The 25,853-nt window shown below is 41.0% G+C and overlaps 1 protein-coding gene across 7 annotated transcripts in view; it reads right to left on the minus strand.

Annotated features, from left to right (window-relative positions):
• GSAP (gamma-secretase activating protein) overlaps positions 1 to 25,853 on the minus strand; it is a 62,679-nt gene that overhangs the window by 25,483 nt on the left and 11,343 nt on the right. For 4 of the 7 annotated variants that reach the window (XM_048836432.2, XM_048836434.2, XM_048836430.2 and 1 more), the window contains exons 3-19: positions 25,297 to 25,353; positions 22,578 to 22,647; positions 22,125 to 22,184; positions 21,885 to 21,973; positions 21,405 to 21,474; positions 20,807 to 20,856; positions 17,490 to 17,594; positions 16,472 to 16,531; positions 15,281 to 15,324; positions 13,758 to 13,843; positions 8,803 to 8,880; positions 7,655 to 7,732; positions 7,073 to 7,165; positions 4,993 to 5,210; positions 4,584 to 4,653; positions 3,690 to 3,772; positions 2,749 to 2,802 (exon numbers count right to left, since the gene is read on the minus strand). In XM_048836432.2, the coding sequence (XP_048692389.1) occupies positions 2,749 to 2,802; positions 3,690 to 3,772; positions 4,584 to 4,653; positions 4,993 to 5,210; positions 7,073 to 7,165; positions 7,655 to 7,732; positions 8,803 to 8,880; positions 13,758 to 13,843; positions 15,281 to 15,324; positions 16,472 to 16,531; positions 17,490 to 17,594; positions 20,807 to 20,856; positions 21,405 to 21,474; positions 21,885 to 21,973; positions 22,125 to 22,184; positions 22,578 to 22,647; positions 25,297 to 25,353 (1,365 nt within the window). Of the gene's footprint in view, positions 1 to 2,748; positions 2,803 to 3,689; positions 3,773 to 4,583; positions 4,654 to 4,992; positions 5,211 to 7,072; positions 7,166 to 7,654; positions 7,733 to 8,802; positions 8,881 to 13,757; positions 13,844 to 15,280; positions 15,325 to 16,471; positions 16,532 to 17,489; positions 17,595 to 20,806; positions 20,857 to 21,404; positions 21,475 to 21,884; positions 21,974 to 22,124; positions 22,185 to 22,577; positions 22,648 to 25,296; positions 25,354 to 25,853 lie in introns of those variants that run through there. The other 3 variants (XM_048836429.2, XM_048836431.2, XM_048836436.2) reach the window with 3 other exon arrangements.

Below are 25,853 nucleotides of genomic sequence, written 5' to 3' on the forward strand. Positions count from 1 at the left end.
ATGCCTGCCCGCTTGCCGATTCTGTGTGCCTCACTCTTTTCTTTCAGATTCTTCAAAACTCTTCCTTCCAGTTAGCCTTCCAACCCAGACCTTTATCCCACTCTTCCTGACAGATTAAAACATGAGTGAGCATTAATATATTAACTTTTTCAAAGAAACTGATCAGATCTCTATGTAACACAAACGAACATATTCCATGAGCTTACAGTGATGATCCTGGCCTCTCTTGCAACCCTTTGTTCCCAAACATTGTGTTTGTTATCCCGTGGTAGGCTGCTGAATTTAGGATCCATTTTCCTACTACATATGGCGCACCTTCAAATGGGAAGGAATTCCCTGGGAGCACTCAGAAGTTCACAAAGGGCACGGGGCCACTAAATAGAAAGCTCATCAAGGTCGGGAGATGTCACCTTGTCCATGAAATGCCTCACGCACCTGAGAGACTGCAGAAATACAGTGCCAGATTCAGTTCTATGTTCTGGTTGCTTTTGCACTCTTGGGCAACAAGAACCACTTAGAACCCCATTAACTGGCCAGTTAAACTGGATTTATGATGGTTTTGTATCATTGGAGCAGTGTAAACAAGCCAGAACAGAGCACTGAATCTGACCCAGGGCTTTTGTATTTTAGCCTCACATAAGAGTCAGAGCACTTTGCAGTCAAAAGCAGCAGCAAATAAGTGTCTTCAGTTTAACTTTATCCTTCTCAGTCTGTTTAGGTTTTTAGACACAAGTAAGAAAGGAGTTTCACAATCAAGAAGTGCAACTGCTAAAGACCTTGCTCCCAGAGGCTTGAGGTTAAATCTCAGACAAATTAAACAGCCTGCTAATTCTGACCTCAGTGAGCACATGCAGTATATGGTGACCAAAGATCCATCTCAAAACCTGATCTCCCAAGTGTCATCAACTCCCAGTGAAATCAATGGTAAGCAGCTAGGCCCAATTCTCCACTCACGCTGGTGTAAATCAAGAGCAATCCCACTGATGCTAGGAAAATTGGGCCCTTAGAGCCAGTTAAAACTGAAATCTTAAACTAGTTCTGAGCACGTGGGGAGTGAGAGCACTTCTGCCTTAAGTGATGCCATTTGACAATATTCTCAAGTTCCTGAGCATGCTATGTCCAGAATACAACTCCCACAAGACACCTCTGCTCACATGCTGGGTTCCCAGCACTTTGAACATTACTCCTATGTTACTTGTCAGAGTGATTCTCCAAACATTTAGCACAGATCTCACTACTTTATTTATCAGTGTCCTTACAGCCATGTTTTCCCAACTGCCAAGTGCTCTTAACCTTCATACAAAGTGAAGACTTCAGCTGAAGGGAGTTGTGTGTTTGTGGGATGGGGTGGGTGGGGGGAGATGAAGGAATCATCAATCCAGCTTTCATAGGAAATACAGGAACTACAGACAGACAGATTCCCCCACCCCGCCAAAGACTATACCCTGTTCAACTTCTGTATGAGGAGAGATTAAAAAGACTGGAACTGTTCAGCTTGGAAAAGAAATGACTAAGACAGGATATGGTAGAAGTCTATAAAATCATGACTGGTGGGGAGAAGAAAGTGAATAAGGAAGAGTTATTTACCCCTTCACATAACTTGAGAACCAGGGGTCACCCAATGAAATTAATAGGCAACAGGTTTAAAACAAGCAAAAGAAAGTACTACTTCACACAGAGTCAACCTGTAGAACTCGTTGCCAGGGGGTGATGTGAAGGCCAAAACTATAATGGGGTTCAAAAAGGAATTAGATAAATTAATGGAGGACAGGTCCATCAGTGGCTATTAACCAAGAAGGGCAGGGATGCAACCCCATCACTGGGTGTCCCTAGCTTCTGATTGCCAGAAGCTGGGAGTGGACAACAGGAGATGGATCACTCGATGATTGCCCGTTCTGTTCATTCCCTCTGAAGCACCTGGCACTGGCCACTGTCAGAAGGCAGAATCCTGGCCTAGATAGACCATTGGTCTGACCCAGTATAGCCATTCTTATGTTCACCAGGTTCATCTCCTTTTCCATACCCACCTGTACCCATACAATTGGTTTGTTTAGGTGAAACAGCCACTTTTTCTGAACAGCACGGCCAGAGCAATCACAACAATGCAAGTGCAGGGCACCATGGCCAAAATGAAAGGAAAAACCCTGAACTGCTGGTGCTGATGAACATTAGGGATGTAAAATGTTAACCAGTAAGCATTAGTTTTGCCATTTAACCTGCCTTAACCATTAACCCCCGGCCTGTTAGCTGCCCAGCCAGAGCAGACCCAGCTGTGCTGGCTGGATCAGCCCCAGCCACTTAATTGGTTAACCATTTAAACAAAATATTTTAATCGTTTAAACGGTATTTACATCCCTAATGAAGATATAGTGACACCTCCAATGGGCCCAGTGAGAGGGGAGATACATTAGAAATTCCCCATGTCCCCAGTGCAAAGAAACTTCCCCCGTGTTAACTTCAGTCACAGAATGAAGAGGCATCAAACAAACTGGAAGGCACCCTTGGCAGGAGCCAACGTCCTTCTGAAAGAACAGGACAAAATCTTGAGAAACTACAGTGCATTTCTGAGCCAGCAAAATCTGTCTGGAAAATTCATGTTTCTAGCAACCATAAAAGTTACTTAACCTAGAGCAATTCTTTCTTCATCCTTATTTTCAGGTAACAGGTGCATTACAGTAACGTTTATAAGGAAAGTGACAACCCACATCCTTCCTACCAATAGCAACACATTCATATGTAGGAACTTACCTTTAATTCAGGTAAAGAAATGATGTCTGTTATGCATGTTATTCCGGGGATAATCTATAAACAAAGAGTGGGAAATTAAAACATTAATTTAGTCTAAAAGATACAAACAGATACAACAGATAACAACAACATAAAAATCTGAAGATTTCAGATCACTTTCCTCTGGGCAGTAATCTAGCTAACCAAGACAGCACATTCACCTCTGCACAAAAGTAGTATGGAAACTATTTTCTCTCTGTGCTGGGATGAAAAGTGGTCTTGTCTGTCCGGATTAAAGTAGCTTGAGAGACCCAGTATACAAGATAAACAGTCTCCAGCCAACACAGTATAAAGTAAATGTGTGTTTGGGGTTTGAAATTTTAAGTAACTACCATTTAAATAAGCTGCCAGCTCACCAGAACTTTTGTTTAGTGTTAATGAGGAAAATCAGACAGTAGGCCTTACTGGAGAAGGCTGAAGACTGGACAACTTTTGATTGGCTGGTGATTGTGTTATCCATGTGTAGAGCTGCCCAATGCTGTTTTCTCTATAAAACTTTCATAATAGTAATGCTCTCCAGATTGTGTACTTATTGGAAAGAACTGCAGGATCCTGGTGACTAAAATTACTCTGCATCCATTGTAAATACACATGGGCACACGATAACTGGTATATTACTACATAAAAACCATAACCAATGTAATCATTCATAACAGTTACATAAATGCAACCTCAGCTGTTATCACCGACATTTCATAAATGCATTTACCAAAAATAAAGATTCCTGAAAACCATGACACATTAAGTCTAGGTAAGATAAAACAGGTAAAAAACAGACAAGCCACTAGATATTCCAAAAAGAATAAATTTGCTTCCAAAAGCAAACAGGGTTACAACACATTTTAGAAAGAAAAAAAACCCTCTCCCAAAGTTGTTAGTGCTCATAGCAGCTGATTTCTTACCCCATTCCAGTACAGTAGTGACGTATATGGCAAAAGTTTATCCAGTTTGCTAGTCTCTGGACACATTGTCCAGTATAGGGAAGCTGAATGCATTTAAAAAAAAAAAAAAAGAGAGAGAGAGAGAGAGATTTACAGAGACAAGGCTGTTTAAAGGTATAAGTTACCAAGAAAAAGCTTTATAGTCTGTTCCTTTTTTACTCGCCCTTTCCCTCACTAATCTGTCAATTAATTGTTTAGGGACAAATCCTGATGTTGCCACTGCAGCAGCTTTCTTAGCAGTGGAACCTGATATGACTCCACTGCACACAGGGAGGAAAGGAATTCCAGATAGCCATGCAGGGGTATCAGCTGCTTAGCCTCAGCTCAGCTGGGGTCCCCCAACAGACACACAGGAGGCAGGGCTCAAACTGTCTGGGCCAGGGGATCTGCGGATATGTGAAAATGCCACAGGATACACCAGCCATTATCCTGAAGCAACCTTCATGGAATGGCTCCGTGACCTGGCTGAGGCTAAAGGAGAATTACTCCTTCCCTTCTATTCATCTTTCTGGCACACATCCCAGCTATTCGAACCACCTGCTAGGCAGAGAATTTGGCTCATGAAAGGCCAAAATGGTAACAGATCTCTCTTCCTGCACAACTAGGTAGCGAATCACATTTGTAAAGCTGTACAAATTGCTATAAAACCAGGACTGCAATGTACTTGTCTTCTCAATTAGCAACAGAGTACAGCATTACAACAGCTGAGTCACCCAACCAGGAGTACAACTAAAAAGATGAGCTAGCAGCAGCAGGAGAGTCAGTTTGCAGTTGTGTGGCTTTACTGTCGGATGTCTCCCTTTAAGCAAAAACGTGCAGTGTGTAGTTTAACACGCAATGCAAAAAAACACCTACCAATGATAAATTCCTGTAAGGGGTCAAATGTATAACATGTTGACAGGTTCTCAGAAATCCACTGAATAATCTGTGAAAGTCAAAAAATGGAGAGTTTGTTACAGTTCTGTATTTAAAGTTTGTGTTCAAATGAAAGATTCTGGAACAGTCCAGACCAATGAACCCCTTTCACCTGCAGCTCAGTGCTCAAACAATATTTTCAGAACGAGAACCATTATACCCATTATAATGGTATACTGGAAGCATGTTGGGGCCAACCTGGTCAGCTTCTAGGTGCTACCACAATACAAATGTTTGATGATAATAGTGAACATGCCTTTATCTTTGTCCTGTAAGGCACCCAGCACACTCGGTTTCGCACTGAAAAAGTAAATGTCCAGAAACATAAGGAATTAAGCTATATTCCCACCTGCATTTCCAAATCTGTTGTATTTCTGACATGTAGAAGAGCACAGTGCAGCGCTGCCAGTCTATCACTGTCCAGTTTGCTGTTACAGAGGAACTTCATCAAGGAGCACTCATTTATTCTCACAGTAAACATCCTTCCTGAGCAGCAATCCCAGACGGCGGACTTGAATGGGGACTGGATGGAACTTTTGTGCAGCACGTTGATTCTCGCATCCTCACCTGAAGGGAGTGGGTTTGAAGGAAGAAAGGTCTTTGAGTGTACATAAGCTCTATTGACCACAGATTTCTCCCCTCTGCCAGGTCCCACAATCTCATGGTCTCCAATGGTCAGAAATAATCTACCCCTCCTGCGTTTTCTCTCCCCTTACCCACTTTAACTTCCCACCCCACCCTACTGGCCTGCTGCTTTCAGAAGTGCTAAGCACCCACAGGTCCCTTTGAAGACCGTGAGAGATGCAAGTGCTCAGTACATCTGAAAATCAGGCCCTACCTGTCTTATTCCATAGCACAGATCACCATTGTGCCTAAGCGCTCAGGGCAGGTCTACACTACCGCTTAAGTCAACGTAACTTACGCCGCTCAGAGGTGGGAAAGAGACACCCCCCCACCCCCGAGTGACGCAAATTACAGCGACATAAGCGCTGTCCACACCGGTACTACGCCAGCAGGAGATGTTCTCCTACCAGCATAGTTTCCACCTCTCATGGAGGTGGAGCAATTAGCCGACAGGAGAGCGCTCTCCCGCCGGCATGCAGCGGCTTCACCAGATGCGCTAAAGCGGCATAGCTGCACTGGTGCATCTGTGCCAATATAGCACTTCTAGTGCAGACCTGCCCTCAGTCCGAACTGCTTCTTGGCCATTGTTCTTGAAGCTTAAAATGACTGGATGGGATTCATTTAATGACATTCCTTAACTGCCTTCAGATAGCAGCATCCATTCAGTAGTGCAAGCAACTACCTCTACTGCCTAGGACTTCAGTAGTGCACTGAATGCCTTCTGTTTTGGGGAGGCAAAGTATCTAACTCTTGCTTGAATTTGAATCACTATTGTAGATGGCCACCATTTTAGTAACAGAGCAGAGTGAGTTAGTCTGTGCCACCCAGAACGACATGCTCACATTGTATTAGGCCATCCAAACAGCAGCATGTGCCAAACTACAAGAACAGGGAGATTCTGCTTTGTAGTACTAAATTTAAACATAACCCAAAATCAAAACTACTTTGCATATACTGGAACTGATTCACCACTGAGTTACTCCATTTTTCTGCCAATGTAATTCCAGGCCCACTGCATGAGAAATCACACCCACCATGCAGAAAATAAAATAATGCTTCCTACCTACCTCAGGTATTTCCGCAGGAAAATATTTATTTACAGCTCCACCTCCAACCAGCTATGAGCTTCTTTTTGACATTGCTGCATATGTCGGAGCTGCACCAGTCCTAGCACCCTACCTTTCTTTTACCCAGTCAGAAAAATGGCCTTCTGTTTTCAAACAAAGGCCTTCTGTTTCCAAAAACAACCCCATTTCCTATAAAGTACTGTTATGTGGAAGTGAAATAATGTGCCTTTCAGATGAGACTTCAAAACAAATTACATTACTCTGATCAGGTGAAGGAAATGCAGATTTCCTCTCCCCACTCCACTCGAACATACATACACAAACTCAATTGGAGGAAGGAAATGTAAAATCAAATTTGCATCTCCATGTGAAATTTGAGAACACTGGAGCATCCATAAACATGCATAAGAGGATGGGAAATTATTAAATTGAGGCAGAGAATGCAATTCACTGAATGGTCTTCTTTCATTTCATAACACGCTAACAGTGAGTAATGGATGAAATAAGAAAGTTCATCATTTCTTTTTAAAATTGAGTGTGCTAAAAATACATGTCTTACTCTGCCTGATCCCAATCTTCTAGCCTTTTCGGAGAACAATGTACAGTAATGCAGATGCGAGGCCAATAAAATTAACTGAATTCTCCTCCAAAGGGAGCTGAACATTTTCCAGAGTCTCCACCAAAGCCAACAATAAAAAGAGATGCTAAAGACTCCAAAGTACTGAAGTTTTACTGTACCTGTCAGAAACAAATTATAGCACATCAGGTCAGGATGTTGAGTATTGAGAAGGTGTAGAAAGTGGCCAGGCAAATAAACAGCCACATAATAGTCTGTTCAAAATAAAAAGAGCCATCAATTTGAGCAACTGTTAAAATATTTACTTTGGGAGGTTGGGATTTATGAATTCTCAGCCCATTTCTCTTTATTGGAGCAGGTTATGTCTAGGAGATATAACAGGAGTTAGTTAATAGCAGTTGCAGTGTTAACACAGGAAATATAGGTGATATGTTCAGGTTTCCAGGGGAGGATGTGAGAGGCTCATGCCACTAAAGAGCACTATAGTAGTTGATCTCCAGAGAAGTCAACTTCAGAGGAAGTTGCTCACTGACAGTATGAGGTATTGCAATATCAAGTTCCAAAAATGGAAGTCAAGTAAGTTGCAAAATGTAGCAAATATCGTAACTTAAGAAGGGATGGGGGAGGGCCTTTATGTCCCTCTTATGAAGAGGAGAGGGACCACCAAAAGGCTGGAGGTTAACAATTTCTCTCCCTTCTCAAAGTGGGGAGAGGAAACAAGAGAAGCTAAATTAGCAACCTACCGAGATTCAAAAAAGCTACTTCCTTCACTTGTGGGTAATCTGTTCTTTGTAGAGCAACTGTAAAGGTTTTGCTGTAACCTGGGAAGACACACATGAAACAGCAGTTATATGCAAAATATAACTAGAGAGAGAGAGTATGGAGCAATGCAAGTCTATCCAAACCACAGAACTTCTGAGATTGTTTGTCTTTACTATGTTATATTTCTGAACAAATCTTCCTCTGCCTGGACTGAAACACTAGTCTCTATTCTTACCAAGAAGCGCTTAGAACTAATGGATTAATTTTCCAGAGATTATAAAGCCAGAAGGAGCCATTGTGATCATCTAGGCTGACCTTCTGTATAACACAGACCACAGGACTCCCCTGAAGTAATTCTTGTTTGAACTAGAGCATATCTTTTTAGCAAAACAACCAATCTAGATTTAATTGCCAGTGAAGGAAAATCCGCACAACTCTTGGTAAATTGTTCCACTGGTTAATTACCTTCACTGTAAAAAAATTTGCACCTTATTTCCAGTCTGAATTTGCGTAGCTTCATCTTCCACCCATTGGATTTTGTTATACCTGTGACTAAAGTCCATGATCAAATTTTTGTTCATTATGTAGCTGCCTATAGGCTGTGATCAAGTCACCTCTTATCCTTCTTTCTAGCTTAATTTATACAGATGGTTTTCAATGAAGTCAATGAGAGCTGCACCTGTGCCTGTGAAAATCAGGGCTGACCTGCACCCGTAGACACTCAAGCTAGGAGCTACCAGTTCCATCTCCCACACACAGTGCCTTATTGTCACAGGGCTCTAGGGCCCTGGGCAGGTACAACATTTATCATCTGTGGATGCAGCTCCTCCAGGATGGGTGTACTGCCCCCAGCTCTGCCCACTGCACTGCGTGACCAGGGACAGCTACTGATGAGCCTGGTGCCTGCCCCAGCGGGCGAGGCTGGGTGCGGGACGGGGAGCGGTACAGCCACACCAGAGGAGCTGTGGGCATGGGGTGCTGGCTTTTGGGAGCGGCGGCCCACCAGGCTGCTGCTTTCACTGCTGCAGTTCCCAGCAGAGCCCTGTTTATTTTGTAAGGTATTCTGGTACAAAATGACACACTAAAATAAAGTAAGAAAGAACAATTGAATAAAACAGATTAACTGTACCTTTATGTAAAAAGGAAACGGAGTATGTGACCTCCATAGGAATATCAGGAGCCTGACTACAACACAGACAAAAACTTCCTAAAAAAATAAAAATAAAGAGATTAAAATGAAGGTTGGTTTTGTTATCATACTTGTTCATTGAATAAGACATGTCGGCCTTCGCTGATTCACTTTATATTTCTCAAAAGATGGATACAGGCTGCAGAACCCAATCCTAAAAACTAAGACTGTTTTAGACTAAAGATAACAAAGATGCTTTTTCTTAAACAACTTTCAGGACTATAGAAATATGCATACATCAAGGTAATAGCTTACATAACATTTAGCTAAAGAGGAAGAAGGCAAAAAGGTTGAGTATGAATAATAAGATAGGGAAATGCAGGAGAAAATACACTGTAAAGCAATTTTGGGTTCCGAAGGCTCAGCAAATCCTTCGAATTCAGAGAAACTGCATTATTCAGCTCTTTGCTGTAGAAAACATTCTAGCACCGTCTGAACCACTGACCAGACCACGGTACCTACAGGAAGCCCCAATTTCTGGAGATTATCTATTAAAAGCTGCCAAGAGGCAATGCTGTAATTCAACCTCAAGAGATTTCACTTTATTAAAAGTGCCTAGAACTTCTGAGCACGAAGCTGTACTATATTATATATAGTATAATACTATATAATGCTACATATTTGGCTGAGGCATTTAACTTTCAGGAGAGGGGAAGAGAGAGAATTTCCTCTGGCTGAAATTCATGTTTGTTTCCAGCGTGCTGAATAGTTTTGGTAAGTTTGATAGAATTTTGCTTGGATATTTGAGTTACTGAAACATAAATAGATGGGGTGTCCCTGATCATTTGGGGCCTTATGGAACATGCAGAATTTTTAAAGCAGCGGCATAAGACCACAGCAGGAAGGTTGTGGCTTTTCTGGGCCTCTTTCAGTGCTATTTTCTTGCCACGGTCTTCCCTTCCACTTTCATTTTCACACGCTGGGAAGGACAAAGTGTGCTGTGGAGTACACTGCCCTATAAACTGCACAATTTGAATTGAACGTGCAAACTAATGATCTTGTATTCAGATTAATGCATTGGTGCATTTGTATGCAAAATGTGACCAGAGAACTGGATGGCTCAGTAGACTGCTAACGGGATACACGTGCTTTCATCTCTCAGAGGTTGGTAGTGAACAAAAGGAGTTGCCATCCAATGGCTTTTCAGTGACTTAGATAAAGGGATATTGGTCTCAGTCCAGTTGCAAGTAGACAGGTACACATTTCACAAGAGCCACCACATCTGACACCACGTTAGCAATCTCAGTCAAGAGGTCAAAGACAGAATATAAAGTGACACATAAAGTGAACTATTTTCTTGCCTCAGCTGGTGGTTCCTGCACGACTGACACACGTTGGTGGACGGTGTGGAAAAGACTGTGTTGCTAGTGGTCAAGTTGCAAAGGGTACTGTCGTTTTTCTGTTTATCCACAGAACAAGAGAGTTTACTCTCCAGCACTGTTCACAAGCAGTAAGTCTCACGCAAACCACTGGGCCAAATTCTCTGCAGAAAGTAATGGCATAAATGAACCCAGCTCCACTGAAGTCAGTGGAAGTGCAGTCATTACGTTGGAGAGTTTGGTCCAATTGCTTTTGAAGTGTGATCAGCAGGTTGTACATTCAGATATTTGATAAACTCTCCTCTTTCTTCTTCAAAAACAAAGAGGGAGAAGATGAGAAAATGTGGAGGGGGGCAGGGAAGAAGGAAAGCCAGAAACAAAAAGGAAGAGTTTAAAAATATAGTTCTGCTCATGCAACTCCATGATAAGATTTTAGGACATACAAGAGTCAGGAAATAGCTACTATAAACTCTGTGACTTGGTAACTATACATTAGGACAATGAAATTACCATTGAAGGAGTCATGCAATTCCATATATGCATAAAGTTACATTTCCTAGGAAACTAACTTTAATTTCTTGACTTTTGTTCATGTAGAATCTCAACCATAATGTTGCATTAAGATATCTCCTGCAGCATCAGAACATCTCCTAATTCAAACACAATGTGTCACTGGACATAAATGGCTTGCATCTATCCTGTTTACAGACTCAATGCACAACACAGCCAAAGGAGAGTCATCGATATGCTAACTAACAAACAGTGAAGCAGAGGAGGAGATGGGTCTTTTATTCCACCTTATTGTCTATGTTTCTGAAAGATCAATAAGCTAAATTGAAAATAAAAATCTCCAAGTTAAAAAAAAAACAACAACCTCTAATCACTCAAAGTTCCTGCGACCATACCAATGGTTAAATAACCATTAACGCTGTTCGGAAAACAAAAAGTTAATTCTCAGACTTGTTTGATCTCCGCTAATTTGTGAGCGGAGTTTTTTGGGGTCTAGTGACATTCTATCTTGTTAGTGCTGGCTATGAGTAACAGGGCTACTTTTCTTCTGCTACGGAAGTTTGAGAGAGGAAAAGCGGATTCATTCACTGTTGAGACAGGCTATGGTCACTAACAGTTTTTTATTAAATTGGAAATTGCCTAGAATATTCCATTTGAAATTGTGCCAGTTCTTTACTGGAAACAGTTTAAAACAGAACGAATAAGAGCCCTACTATTAATGGTTTGTAGCCTCTGAAGTATGCTAAGCTCTTCACAGAAGACACATTCCCTTCCCCAAAGAGTTCACAAAGTAAATTTTAGATGAGTGAGACACAAACAGCAGAGAGGAGGTGAGGTGATAAAAAAAAATGAGGTTACAGCAATAGGATCTTGCAGTGCTCAGTTTATGCACGTGGGGCATGTCTACACTATAAACTTACGTCAACCTATGTTAGGTCGACTTACAGCCACCGCAGTAATCACCACAGTGGTTCATGTCCGCTCAGCCTTTCTTCTGTCGATGGTGCCCATCCTCAGCAAGAGCGCTTCCACCGACTTAAACGGGGGATGACAGAGCCAGGACTCTCAACTCTGTGTGCAGCTCCCCGCCAGTAGACCGTCTCCCCTCCCCGCATCTTGGCTCCCTGCTCCCCGCTAGGAACAGGGCAGCTGCATTGGGCTTCTTGGATTTCCGCGGGGAGCACAGCAGCCAACCGGACCTCAGATGCGGAGCACCCCACCGGCAGCCCAACTGCCCTCGCGCCCAGGCTCTTGGCTCCCCACTGGGGGCACAGCTGCCCCCAGTGGGGAGCTCTGTGCCTGGAGTCCAGTCAGCTGCCCTGTTCCCAGCAGGAAGCCAAGACGCCCAGTGCAGCTGCCCCATTCCCGGTGGGGAGCGGGAGCCTGGGAGGGGGCAGCCGGCTCCCAGTAGGGAGATGCGCCTGGAGTCTGGTCGGCTGTGGTGCTCCTAGCGGGGAGCCAAGAGCCTGGGGGGCAGCCCAGATCGTAGTGGGGAGCCAGAACCCTGGAGGGAGCAGGGCTCCCTGCAGGAAATGAGGAGCCCAGGCAGCAGCCAGAGCTGGGAGCCTGGGTAGCACCGTGGCTTGGAGCAGAGACCAGACAGCAGCCCAGCTTGGGAGCCAGCGTTCTTGTCAATTTCACAGCTCTGCAGGACAAGAATGCCAGCCAACAGCTGTAAGCAACAGTGTCTACAGGGACGCTGCGTTGCCTGAACCACACTGACACAAGCCCTACACCTCTCGCGGAGGTGGAGTTATGATGTTGGTGTAGTAGGGCACTTACGGAGGCGAGAGCAAGGCTGCAGTGTGCACACTGACGTAATTAGCTGTCTTACATCAGCCTAACTCGATAGTGTAGGCCAGGCTGCTGTTGTAGCACAGGTGTCCACTCCAGTTGTGTTGTTAGATCCTGGGCTGCTCCTGGGGATGCGCAGGTAGCATCTGCAGTCAAGAGCATTTTTCTATGCACGTCTGGTAGAGAAGGTGAGACCATTCTCTCTGATGCAGATTTTGCAACAATTATCCAGGCCTTTGTCAGCTTAATATTCGCTTGCGATAATGTACTTACATGGGGCTACACCTTGAGACCGCTTGGAAACTGAAGGTCGTGCAGAATGTTGCCGTCTGCTTATTAAGAGAAGTTTCACCTTGGATGTGCATTACATCTCTGCCCGGGGATCTGCTCTAGCTGCCAGTAAGTTTCTGGGAGCAGTCTGAGGTGTTGGTGCTACTGTATAAACCTAGATGGTCTGGGACTCAGTTACTTCAGAGAGAATGTGTCTCTCTGCGTCCTACAGCAGGAGGTGAGATCGGCAGAGATTCTTGAGCGGCCACCACCTCCGAATGAATAGCAGGAAGCTTGACTTGGAGTCTGCTAGAGCCAGGCACACTGACAAACCCACCACTTTTCCTAGGCTTTGGGGGTTGATGGGGAAAGCTAAGACTTTGAGGGACTTCATGGATACTTATGCCCAATCTTTTTAAATGTATAGGATGAGTGCCCAGAGAATACGATGGGCATCTAGAGGATTTTATAAATCTAAAGAAATGTAAGTGTCTCACAAGGTATTCCTGCACTTGGTTTTTTTACCCTTGAAGACATAATGACTGAAGGCAGTAGTGAGCATAAGAATGCGGGCTTCACCCCAGTCCTCATCTGTGCACTCCACAGATCAGCGTAATTGGTAGGCTCGGCTCAACAGACTCTGAGGACTGAATAACACTGCTGACAGATCTGAAGAAGTCTGCATTAGAAGTCTGATCCAAAAGATCAGTGAAGCAAACAGAAAGATTCCCACTGACTTTGATAAGCTTTGGATCAGGCACTATGTGCCTGGCTCAAGATAGGTTAGTTACTCCAGACCTTCCATGGTCATTAGATTAAAAATCACTACAGCTACAATTTCCTGCAAGATCTGCTATGAGTACTATACATCAGGAAAAGTTAAGCCATAAACATATAACAATGGGCTCCTAAAACTTCTTAGTAATTAGTTACACTACTACACGTCAGTGTAGTAATCTGTAACATATGATCATCACAAGACAGTTTTTCATTATTAATTACCTGTTTTACTGGTAAAAACTTGCAGATTCAGAGATCTAGGTTCCATCTCTTGGTCTTGAGAGTAATCGTATCCAAAATTCACAAATCTAGAAGTAAATAGAGACCATTAAATGCATTTCTTCATCCACAATGATTTTTAAAGAGTACACTGAACCCATGAAAGGTCACAAGGGAAATATAAGAATTAGATTATTATTAAACATTCCATAAGAAAGTTTAATTAAACAACAACTGATCAGTCTGTTTCTGTTAGTTTACTCTTAGGGTTGGGATTGCAATCTAAATGCAGCAATTGCTTCATAACCATATTTAAAAAGGGGATATCCCATATGCCTGTAAATTATTTCTTCACTGCACCATACTGCTTAATCCCACACAAGCTGAACCAAAGTGAAGGAAAATTGTGCTGGAGGGTCTCAATTTATTCACTCACCATATCTGAAAGGTCAAAAGGTTTGGAGCCCAAATCTACCACATGCCAAGTGGCACCTTACTCTGTGAGTAGTCACACTGATTGCAATGGGAATAGTCACAAAATAAGGGAAGGGGGCAGCAGAACTGGGCTAATTTCATTGGTGTTACCAGTTCTGCATTTTGGTTCTTTTTCAGATTCTAATGTTAGCTGTAGTTTTCACAGATCTTGGAAAAATTTAATATGGCATCAGTGTTAATTATTAGCTACAATCTATCAATAGTAAATTATGCACTAAATCATTTTTTTTTAAAATGATCCTCCTCCAGACATATTTCTCGACCTTTCCACAAAGATTCAGATGAGTTTTAGCAATTGTGAAGTTGGTTTTCTTCAGTACTATATCATAACTGTACTGGTCCTGTAAGGTAGGCTCCATGGCCAGCACTGCCAAGCTCCAGCTTTCTACTTAGTACTGAAGCATGCTGGGAGTGCTAGCTGGGGGGGACAGTTTGGAACTGTAAGCTACCACTGCAAGGCATGCTAGGAAAGAGAAAGGGTATATAAATAGCTATCTTCCCTCATAACAGGAAGAGATGGAAACAAAAGAGGAGCTGTTGGTCTGCCCAATTACCAGTCTGGAGCTGAGCCCAGTAGCTGGAAAAGGAATCCCAGAAATGGAATGGAAGTTTTGGGAACACTGCCACAGGCCAGCTGTAGAGAGGATGTGACCTCAAAAGGAAACTAAGGAAAGTTGGTTTTATTTGGATGGGGACATTGTATCCCCCAGGAAGGGTGGTTTAGTCTATATTTGGTTCTCCAGCCAAACCGCTCCCAACGGGAAGGGACCTGTGACCGTGTTAAACTTCTTGTCTGGCTTCACCATACCACGGAAGGAGATGAAGGAGGGGAAAGCTCTCAGGAGGGTCTGAAGATCATATGTGACACTGCTTCCTCCCCTTTACCTTCACATAAATCAGGTTACAACAACAGGTACATGAATTCAAGTCATACAGTGCAAAGATGCATGCAATGCCAAATGAAGTTAATGTACTAATAAACCAAATTTTAGACACACACGTTGACAAAAAAAATACTGTGATCCACTTACTTTAATCCTGTGTCTCTTAAAGAGATGTCCAGGGGTGCTTCAAGCTGTTAACCCAAAAATCAGAACACACCTACATTATTCAGTATTTAAGGTTGGTTTTGCAGGTAAAGGATCAATCGGGCTCATTCACTCTTCATCCAACTCACCAATTTCACAAAGGAAAACGTGGATTCATCAACCACCACTCGATCCTTTTAAGTCATTCAAGAACTCAGAAAATAGTTCCCCCTCCCAGTAGGGGTTTTATACAATTATGGAATGGGATGCTTGTGTCAAGCCAGTGTAAACGTTTAATGTCTTTGTACGCCTAACTAAGGCAAGTTTTATATTTTAAAAACAACTTAAAATGTGTGTCGTGGGGATGCCATACTGTCTTTATATCAGAAGAACATCAAAACAGCTGAGCTCCAAGGCAGCAACGCTACATGGATTTGAAGTAAAGCAGGGCAGGGAGTCATGCTCCAGGCTCATCAGCCCTCAGTCTGCCTTTTAATTTACAGTGCACTGTGGGCAAAATTCACTCCCACACAGAAGCCTCACATATGATCCCCTAGAGACTCACTTACCCAAACCTTTAGCTGGGATGCATCCACTTCCACGTGTCAGGGCACCCACGCGTCTGGGCACCCACGCAGGCCCCAAGCACCAACATGAATTTCAGGCTTTGTCACAAAGACTCCAACCCAGATACCTACAGGGTGCCCTCAACACTCAGTGACATATAGACTCAATCCTGTTTCCATCGAAGTCAATGGGAGCAGGAGCAGGCCTTCATTTCTCCATTTACTGGTAATTTGATTGGCAAGTGCTGCTTAATTCCACTGGTCTAAAATTAGAGTAATTCCATGAACTGCAGTGGGATTGCACAGCTATTCTAGATGGTTTAAATAGTACTTGGTCCTGCGAGGAATGCAGGGGACTGGACTAGATGACCTCTGAAGGTCCCTTCCAGTCCTACGATTATATGTTAATCCAAAATCAGTGGAGTGACTCGAATAGATTTAGATTAGAATCTGGTCATTACATTTTGAAGAACGTTTCCAAGGTTTGTGGTTTTATATAATAATTCATGCTAATAAAAATATCAAATACAAATACTTGGGAATAAACATAATTATCATCCCTTGAAATATATAGCTAAATCCCTCCTCAGACTAGCTATATGACAACAAGTTTATATCTATGACTTACTATTAAATTAAAGTTTTCATCAGGATAAAACTGGACACATTTTAAGATATTCCTTGATTCCTAAAATTAAGAGAGAGACTTTTATTATAATAATCGAGCCACATCACGCAGACTGAGAGATGGTTGGAAAGTCCATCATTCAGCCCTGTTTGCTAACATGCATAGGGCAACAAGTGAATGAGAAAAGGCAAAAACCATACACTAAACCCTCAAATAGCACTCCCCAGCACACATGCTTCCTTCTTGTCCCAGATCAGTTGTCTATCTTCTGTCTAGAATTGGTTACAGTCTTGTGCAATCCCCAGTCACACTCCTTTGTCAGACGCAGAAAGCCACTAGAAGGTTACATAACCTTCTGCTCCACAGAGACTAAAGCTATTGAGAACAGTATCTTATTTTGCAAAACTCCAAAGGGCCTCTCACAAAAAGTAGAATAGAGATGAGCTCTTCATTATATATTACACTTCCCATCCTTTCTGAAATACTCCACCTAATTTCAGTGCATCAAAAAGACGAAACAAACTAGCACTGAAAGTCCATTTTTGTTCATGCATAACTTAGCCTAAGTTTGGCTATTCCCATTAGTCAGAATGAGAAACAGTTTGAAACTTTCTAGCAAAGAACCATGTCCTCAGTTGGTGCATATGGTCTATGCTTTCTTACATCTATATGCCCTGGCTTGCAATCGATATTCTCTCATAATTTGGCAAGCCCATATTCCTAGGGCACATGTGCTAGCTATAATAGGTTTAGATTATCACACACATCAGCACTACCTTTAAAAAAAAAAATCTCTCTGTTTCCCTGGGAAGCACTGACATCATATCTCACTGCAAATACTCATATGTAAACAATAGCATGGAAAGTTGAATTTAGGCCTCTAGTTTTCATTACCCTACTCTTCTTACTACCCAAAATAATCCAACTCACACCATTATTACTGGCTTTTAAACTCAAACTTTCATATTAGAAAAATGAAAAAGAAATGAAAACACACAGAGATTCAATTTTTTCCCACCTTTGGAACAATGTAGAAGAGTCTTTGTTCTGTCATATCCCATTGTGCCCAAATGAGATCATCTGCAACTCTGTCTCTTGGGAGCTGGCCTGAGTTTTGAATCACCTGAAGGGAAGGATTTAAAAAATGAGCTGAACACTATAGGTCAAATACTCTTCTGTAATGATGATGATGAACAACTCAGGCTTTCAAAAGATAAACAGCAGCACACAGAACAGCCTGATAGTTTTAATATTTCCAAGTAGCTTAATGTCCTATTTGCTCATTTCACAGGAGTCTCTGTAAACCAGAGGGTCTGGCACTTTGCAGAGGCAGTATGTTCAGTTCAGGAGAAATATTTGCTAGCTCCCAAGGAAGTTCCAGCTAATATTTTCTAGATTGGCACAGAGTTGGGAGAAGAAGGGAAATCACAAAGAACAACTTACCCACCCAAGTCCCTTGAAGGTGGGGAGGGAGAATAGATGGCAAGCTTAGTCCCAGGGAAGGGGAGAGAAATGGGATGCGAGATGCTTTTGAACTGACTGCAACAATCTTTATTAGCCAGTGAAGGAGGAAAGTTGCTAGTTCCAAAGAGAGTCTTGTCCCCTCTTTCCAAACACATGATGAATGAGGAGGGAAGAGGCTAAAATAGTGGGAAATGATTAGGACCATCTAAGTTTACCCTTGGCAGATGCAGCAGGACGTCATTTCAAGTAACAGTTAAACAGTTTATTTGACAGAAACTGGCATAGACTAAGGGCCTGATTTTCAGTTACTCTAAAGCTCTTTTCCCTACTCTTACAGGTTTGTTTTTTAAATTGCACCCACCTAAAAACACCTTTTCACCGCCAGAGTAGTGTGAAAGGCCTTACAGTAACTGAGAATAAGGACTTGTAGGTTTGGAGGGGAAAAATTTATTTGCCACAATTAAATGAATCATGGTTTTCATGATACAGCATAGATTCATAGACACTAAGGTCAGAAGGGACCAATTCAATCATCTAGTCTGACCTCCTGCACAACGCAGGCCACAGAATTTCACCCACCCACTCCTCCGAAAAACCTCTCACCTATCTGAGCTATTGAAGTCCTCAAATCGTGGTTTAAAGACTTCAAGGAGCAGAGAATCCTCCAGCAAGTGATCCGTGCCCCATGCTACAGAGGAAGGTGAAAAACCCCCAGGGCCTCTTCCATTCTGCCCTGGAGGAAAATTCCTTCCCGACCCCAAATATGGCGATCAGCTAAACCCTGAGCATATGGGCAAGACTCATCAGCCAGATACTACAGAAAATTCTTTTCTGGGTAACTCAGGTCCACCCCATCTAACATCCCATCACAGGCCATTAGGCCTATTTATCATGAATATTTAATTACCAAAATCATGTTATTCCATCACACCATCTCCTCCATAAACTTATCGAGTTTAATCTTAAAGCCAGATAGATCTTTTGCCCCCCACTGCTTCCCTTGAAAGGCTATTCCAAAACTTCACTCCTCTGATGGTTAGAAACCTTCGTCTAATTTCAAGTCTAAACTTCCTGGTGGCCAGTTTATATCCATTTGTTCTTGTGTCCACATTGGTACTGAGTTTAAATAATTCCTCTCCCTCTCCAGTATTTATCCCTCTGATATATTTATAGAGAGCAATCATATCTCCCCTCAACCTTCTTTTAGTTAGGCTAAACAAGCCAAGCTCCTTGAGTCTCCTTTCATAAGACAAGTTTTCCATTCCTCGGATCATCCTAGTGGCCCTTCTCTGTACCCGTTCCAGTTTGATTCATCCTTCTTAAACATGGGAGACCAGAACTGCACACAGTATTCCAGATGAGGTCTCACCAGTGCCTTGTATAATGGTACTAAAACCTCCTTATCCCTACTGGAAATACCTCTCCTGATGCATCCCAAGACCACATTAGCTTTTTTTCACAGCCATATCACATTGGAGGCTCATAGTCATCCTATGATCAACCAATATTCCAAGGTCCTTCTCCTCCTCTATTGTTTCTAATTGATGCGTCCCCAGCTTATAACTAAAATTCTTGTTATTAATCCCTAAATGCATAACCTTACACTACTCACTATTAAATTTCATCCTATTTCTATTACTCCAATTTACAAGGTCATCCAGATCCTCCTGTATGATATCCCTGTTCTTCTCTAAATTGGCAATACCTCCCAGCTTTGTATCATCCGCAAACTTTATTAGTACACTCCCACTTTTTGTGCCGAGGTCAGTAATAAAAAGATTAAATAAGATTGGTCCCAAAATTGATCCTTGAGGAACTCCACTGGTAACCTCCCTCCAGCCTGACAGTTCACCTTTCAGTAGGACCCGTTGTAGTCTCCCCTTTAACCAAATTCCTTATCCACCTTTCAATGTTCATACTGAGCCCCATCTTTTCCAAATTTAACTAATAATTCCTCATGTGGCACGGTACCAAACGCCTTACTGAAATCTAGGTAAATTAGATCCACTGCGTTTCCTTTGTCTAAAAAAATCTGTTACTTTCTCAAAGAAGGAGATCAGGTTGGTTTGGCACGATCTACTTTTTGTAATACCATGTTGTATTTTGTCCCATTTACCATTGACTTCAATATCCTTAACTACTTTCTCCTTCAAATTTTTTTCCAAGAACTTGCATACTACAGATGTCAAACTAACAGGCCTACAGTTACCTGGATCACTGTTTTTCCCTTTCTTAAATACAAGAACTGCATTAGATTGTCTCTGATTATTGCATTTCATTTTAAATAAGACACACACTAGTGGATTTGTATAGTCTTCTAATAATGGCACCACTGATTAATGTTGCTACTAGCAATTATAATAAGGATTCATATCATATGTTATAAATACAGGGGAATGAATAATTCAAAGCGTTCACATCACCACTTTCAAACTGAATTTTAGATGCATCATTTGGTTTTGTTGCTACTTCATGCATTCTTCATACAGATCATCTTTCTAAACTCTCCTCCATGTCAGAGTCTTTGAATACAAGGGTGAGGGAAAGCCCTTTCTTATCAGGCAAGATATTTAGGCTTTGGGGAAGCTGTGAAGCTCTAAACATACCCTTTGATTAGGTCAAGTTCATAGACTTAAGGAGAAGGCAATGAGAGGACTAACTTTCCTATAAGTTACACAGTATCTGGTTGAATAACCTATTATACTATCTGTACATTTATTAACATAGCTTTCACAGTTGTAGCAACACTTTAAAGCATTACCAAAACAATGACTTAGAAAGGTCAGAAAAATCACAATAGAAAACTGGTTACAAGAATAGTCTTCCTCTAGTTTTTCCAATAAAAGCTTCAAAAGAAAGTTGATTTCTTACCACTTTGTGGTGATCTTCTGTGACAACATGAATGTGAAATTGTTCAATATCTTTAAAATTAGAAATGTTGAAATTCAATTTTTTAAAATATGTTAATATGGTTAGCAAAACAATTTAACCACCTAGCACTGAAAAGTTGTGAGCTGCCATATTAGTATCAAGAAAAATTAACTCCTCGCATAATAGTTAATCTGAATAATAGGCTAAATCTTACAGTCCTTACTCAGGCAAAACTTCCATCAAAATAATTGAGATTTTCCCTGAGTAAGGGCTACAAGATATGGTTGCTTATGGGCAATGCATTAGCTAATCAAAAATAAAATAAGAACACAGTAAAGACTGGCCATTCCTCCAATATTGGGGAAAAAAATCTTATTAAAGTACACCTTTGTTGGAATAGCATCTGTAATATTACTACTGGCCGAGACCTTTCTTATTTCTATATTGGCTTTTATGGAAGGGACAAATAAGTAAATAAAAATGGATATTGAAGTCAAATTGGCAATATTGTTCTAGTTTACAGTGTTTCAAAATAATAGGATGTCCATGTTTAACCAGAAAAGCAGTATATATTCAAAATATTAACTCAAATACTTACATTTATCTTCTGAAATTAGTAAGAGATGGCTTTCTGGAAAAGGATTTCTGTTTGCAACTGGATAGAGAAACTGTAAAAGGAAATTATGTAAAAATGATGGTCAAGAGACTTTGTTGCTAAAGCTAATCTAAGCTGTTTATAATTTTTAAGAGATTTATTTGACAGTGGAATAACTTTTGTATACAGACTGCCACACTGACAATCCTCCATAAACAACAGCAGTGTTACTACAGATGAAAATCATCATCATTTGCTATGAATACAATCTTAGAAAGATTCAATATAGATAAAACAGACAGTTCAAACCAAAGGCATAGTCTACTTATAGTGTACTAAGTATTAGGAAAGCATAATGTATCTCAGTTACATAATGCAATATTTTTGCATGGGTAACATGAAACAGGTACTTTTAAATTCCCCTGCTTTTTCACTTTAAAGTAATAAATGAAAAGTTACAGTCAGATTAGTTGAACCATTTACCTGTACTCTGATACAGGTATCCACAGCCTTTAGGACTCTTACATTATTAACTGGGTGAATTTCAATGACCAAGGTCAAACACTTAGATACTGCAAAAAGAACACAAGTTTCAAATTATATTAATCTGTTTTATAAAGTTTTGTTCTACAAAATAAGGGATACAAGCAAAAGTAGTGTTGCAAAATCCCAATAACAGTGTTAGTTTTACCTTCACAATTAAAAATAAGCTACTTTTGGTACCTGGCTGCAGTAGCTGATTTACTCTTTCTTCCTTTGTTGACTGAAGAAAACTGACTGCTACTTAACAAAAAACAAAATATGTATATTCACTATTTCATCTTAGTGAACATTTCCAAATATCAAATCACATAAAAATCTCACGGAAGAAAATTCATCACTGAACCAAACTTTAAAGAAACACCACAACAGATACTGTAGATCCATTAGACATGCAGAAACTTAAGAAGTGGTCAGTTTGTTTAAAAAGAAAAAAGCAGTCACAGTAATCCCATTGTCACCTAGATATCCTAGTGACAGATGTATTAAAAATGCAGAGAAGGAGATTGTCATGAGCTGCTTCTGAGTAAAATATTTCTTATTATTTCTAGATTGAAATTTATCCAGATTAGTAAAATAAAAACTTTTCTTTATCATGACATCGTATAATTTTAATGAGATAAAGACGACACTTACCTAGTAACGTCTTTTCATTGTTGATCGAACAACTGATTATGTGTAGATCTTTTTCAAAGGTATACAGATGCTATTGAGAAATAAATTTCGAGTGAACTACATAATGTGGCTTGTTTTGTTTCACTCACTTAATACAAACTATTTTTAAAGTCTCTACTCCTTAGGAAAAACAACACTGATCAGTATTTCTTCAAAGTGTTTCTTTAAACAAACATTCCAAAGGCCAGAAGAACTATATTCTGATGCTATGTTTTAGCACTCTCCTCCACCCTTTATGCGTTGCTTTTTTTCCTTAGGCCTCCAGTCTGCCAGTAGATCTACACAGGCAAACCCTTAAGTCAGCATGAAACCCCAATGATTTCAACACAGCTCTGCACAGGCCACCTACATGGATCCAAATGTAGGACTGTACAATCTTCTTTTCACGTCTTCATATACACGTGGCAGCACACAGCACCTTGTGGGTGCACATGTAATACAAGTAACAAAATAAATAATTGCTTTTTAGTAGGGCTGTCAATTAATTGCAGTTAACTCATGCGATTAACTAAAAAAAATTAACTGCAATTAAAAAATTAATCGTGATTAATCACACTGTTAAACAATATAATACCAATTGAAATTTATTAAATATTTTTGGATGTTTTTCTACATTTTTAAACATATTGATTTCTATTCCAACACAGAATACAAAGTGTACAGTGCTCACTTTATATTATTATTTTTATTACAAATATTTTCACTGTAAAAATGATAAAAGAAATAGTATTTTTCAATTCACCTCATACAAGTTCTGTAGTGCAATCTCTTTATCATGGAAGTGCAACTTTTTACAAATGTAGATTTTTTTTGGTTACACACCTGCACTCAAAAACAAAACAATGTAAAACTTTAGAGCCCACTAGTCTACTCAGTTTACATTTACAGGAGATACTGCTGACTGCTTCTTATTTACAATGTCATCTGAAAGTGAGAACAGGCATTCGCATGGCACTTTTGTAGCCGGCGTTCCAAGGTATTTACATGCCAGATATGCTAAACACTCATATGCTCCTTCATGCTTTGGCCACCATTCCAGAAAACATGCTTCCATGCCGATGATGCTTGTTAAAAAAGTGTGTTAAATTTGTGACTGAACTCGAGAGAGAATCGTACGTCTCCTGCTCTGTTTTACCCGCATTCTGCCATATATATTTCATTTTATAGGAGTCTCGGATGATGACCCAACACATGTTTGTTTTAAGAACACTTTCACAGCAGATTTGACAAAATGCATAGAAGGTACCAATGTGAGATTTCTAAGGGTAGATACAGCACTCGACCCAAGGTTTAAGAATCTGAAGTGCCTTCCAAAATCTCAGAGGGACAAGGTGTGGAGAATGCTTTCAGATGTCATAAAAGAGCAACACTCCAATGCGGAAACTACAGAACCCAAACCACCAAAAAGAAAATCAACCTTCTGCTGGTGGCATCTGACTCAGATGATGAAAATGAACATGCATTGGTCCGCTCTGCCTTGGATCATTATCGAGCAGAACCCGTCATCAGCATAGATGCATGTATTCTGGAATGGTGGCTGAAGCATGAAGGGAACATATGAATCTTTACCACATCTGGCACATAAATATCTTGAGATGCCAGCTACAACACTGCCATGCAAATGTCTACTCTCTCTTTCAGGTGACACTGTAAATAAGACGTGGGCTGCATTATCTCCTGCAAATCGTAACCAAATTTGTTTGTCTAAGCCAGTGGTCCCCAACCTTTCTGTTGCAATAGCATATTCATGTTCCCAGAAGAGTTTGGTGGGCACCGGATGACCTGCCGCCAAAATGCCGCCGAGAAGCAGCGTGTTCGAGAAGCACCGCTGCCGAAATGCCGCCGAGAAGCGGCGTCATCGAGAAGCAGCGGCATTTCGGCGGCGATGCTTCTTGGCATTGCTGCTTCTGGGCGGCATTTCGGCGGCCGGTTGTCCGGCGGCCGTGCTCCTCAGCGGCGGGTTGTCCAGCGGAAGCACTCCCTTGTCAGTCAGTTGTCCCAACGGGCACCATGCTGGGGACCACTAGTCTAAGCAATTGGCTGAAGTAGGACTGAGTGGACTTGTAGGTTCTAAAATTTTACATTGTTTTGTTTTTGAATGAAGTTATTTTTTGTACATAGTTCTACATTTGTAAGTTCAACTTTCATTATAAAGAGATTGCACTCCAGTACTTGTATTAGGTGAACTGAAATATATTATTTCTTTTGTTTTTTTACAGTGCAAATATTTGTAATCAAAAATAAATATAAAGTGAGCACTGTGCACTTTGTATTCTGTGTTGCAACTGAAGTCAAAATATTTGAAAATGGAGAAGACATCCAAAAATATTTAAATAAATGGTATTCCATTATTGTTTAATCACACGATTAATCACGATTAATTTTTTAATTGCTTGACAGCCCTATTTTTTAGAAAACATGTTTAATTAGGCTTTTTTTAAAGACTCATGAGTGTTCATATTTGCCCGACACTGTATAAAATAAGTCAGATTGCTGTGCAGACAGGTTGCTACAAAATGTTGTTTGAATGCTTTACGCTGGGGTGTGGAAAGGTCACAACAGCAACTTTTATTTAAAAACAAATGCTTCAGACAGACCTAAGAATGTCATTTTTAGGGCATCAAAATCTAGAAAGCAGAGATATTCTCCTTTCTAGATCTACATGTGGCATTAGCCTTACCTCATTTTGTTTATTAAGAGGATCATATAATCCAATGCAGGTATTTCTCCCACTTCCCTGTAAATTAAATTAAATAACTATCAGTTTATCTAGATTTATGTAGACATTTGTTAAACATTGTTTTCTCTTTTCCAGCGTTACTCCCCTCTTCTCTCCTATCACCAATTCTTTCCATTCCCGTTCAGTCCCATCCATTTTCTGGCCTTTGGTTTCATACGTATTGCTCTATGACTTCAACTCCAAAAAAGGGGTGTGAGAAAATGGGGGGGGGGGGATTGATGTGTGTTGTTTTTTAGACCAGTTACATGTGACAACTGATCAACCCCACCACCCACAACTGAATCTGCATCCCCGTATAAGCTGAAATTCATTTCTCTACTTCACTGAAGCTCTATGCAGGCTCCCCGCTCAACCTCCACAAGAGCAGGGTGGCAATGAAGCAATATCTTGGCACACTCTGTGCACCATGGAAGTGGATTTTGTGCTGGCCCTCTGTGGGATATTTTGGGGTGGGATGCACCAGATCTGGGGGATCTGCAATTATATGGATCCAGTGG

Source organism: Caretta caretta, chromosome 1, assembly GCF_965140235.1.
Source record: "Caretta caretta isolate rCarCar2 chromosome 1, rCarCar1.hap1, whole genome shotgun sequence".
Lineage (NCBI taxonomy): Eukaryota > Metazoa > Chordata > Testudines > Cheloniidae > Caretta > Caretta caretta.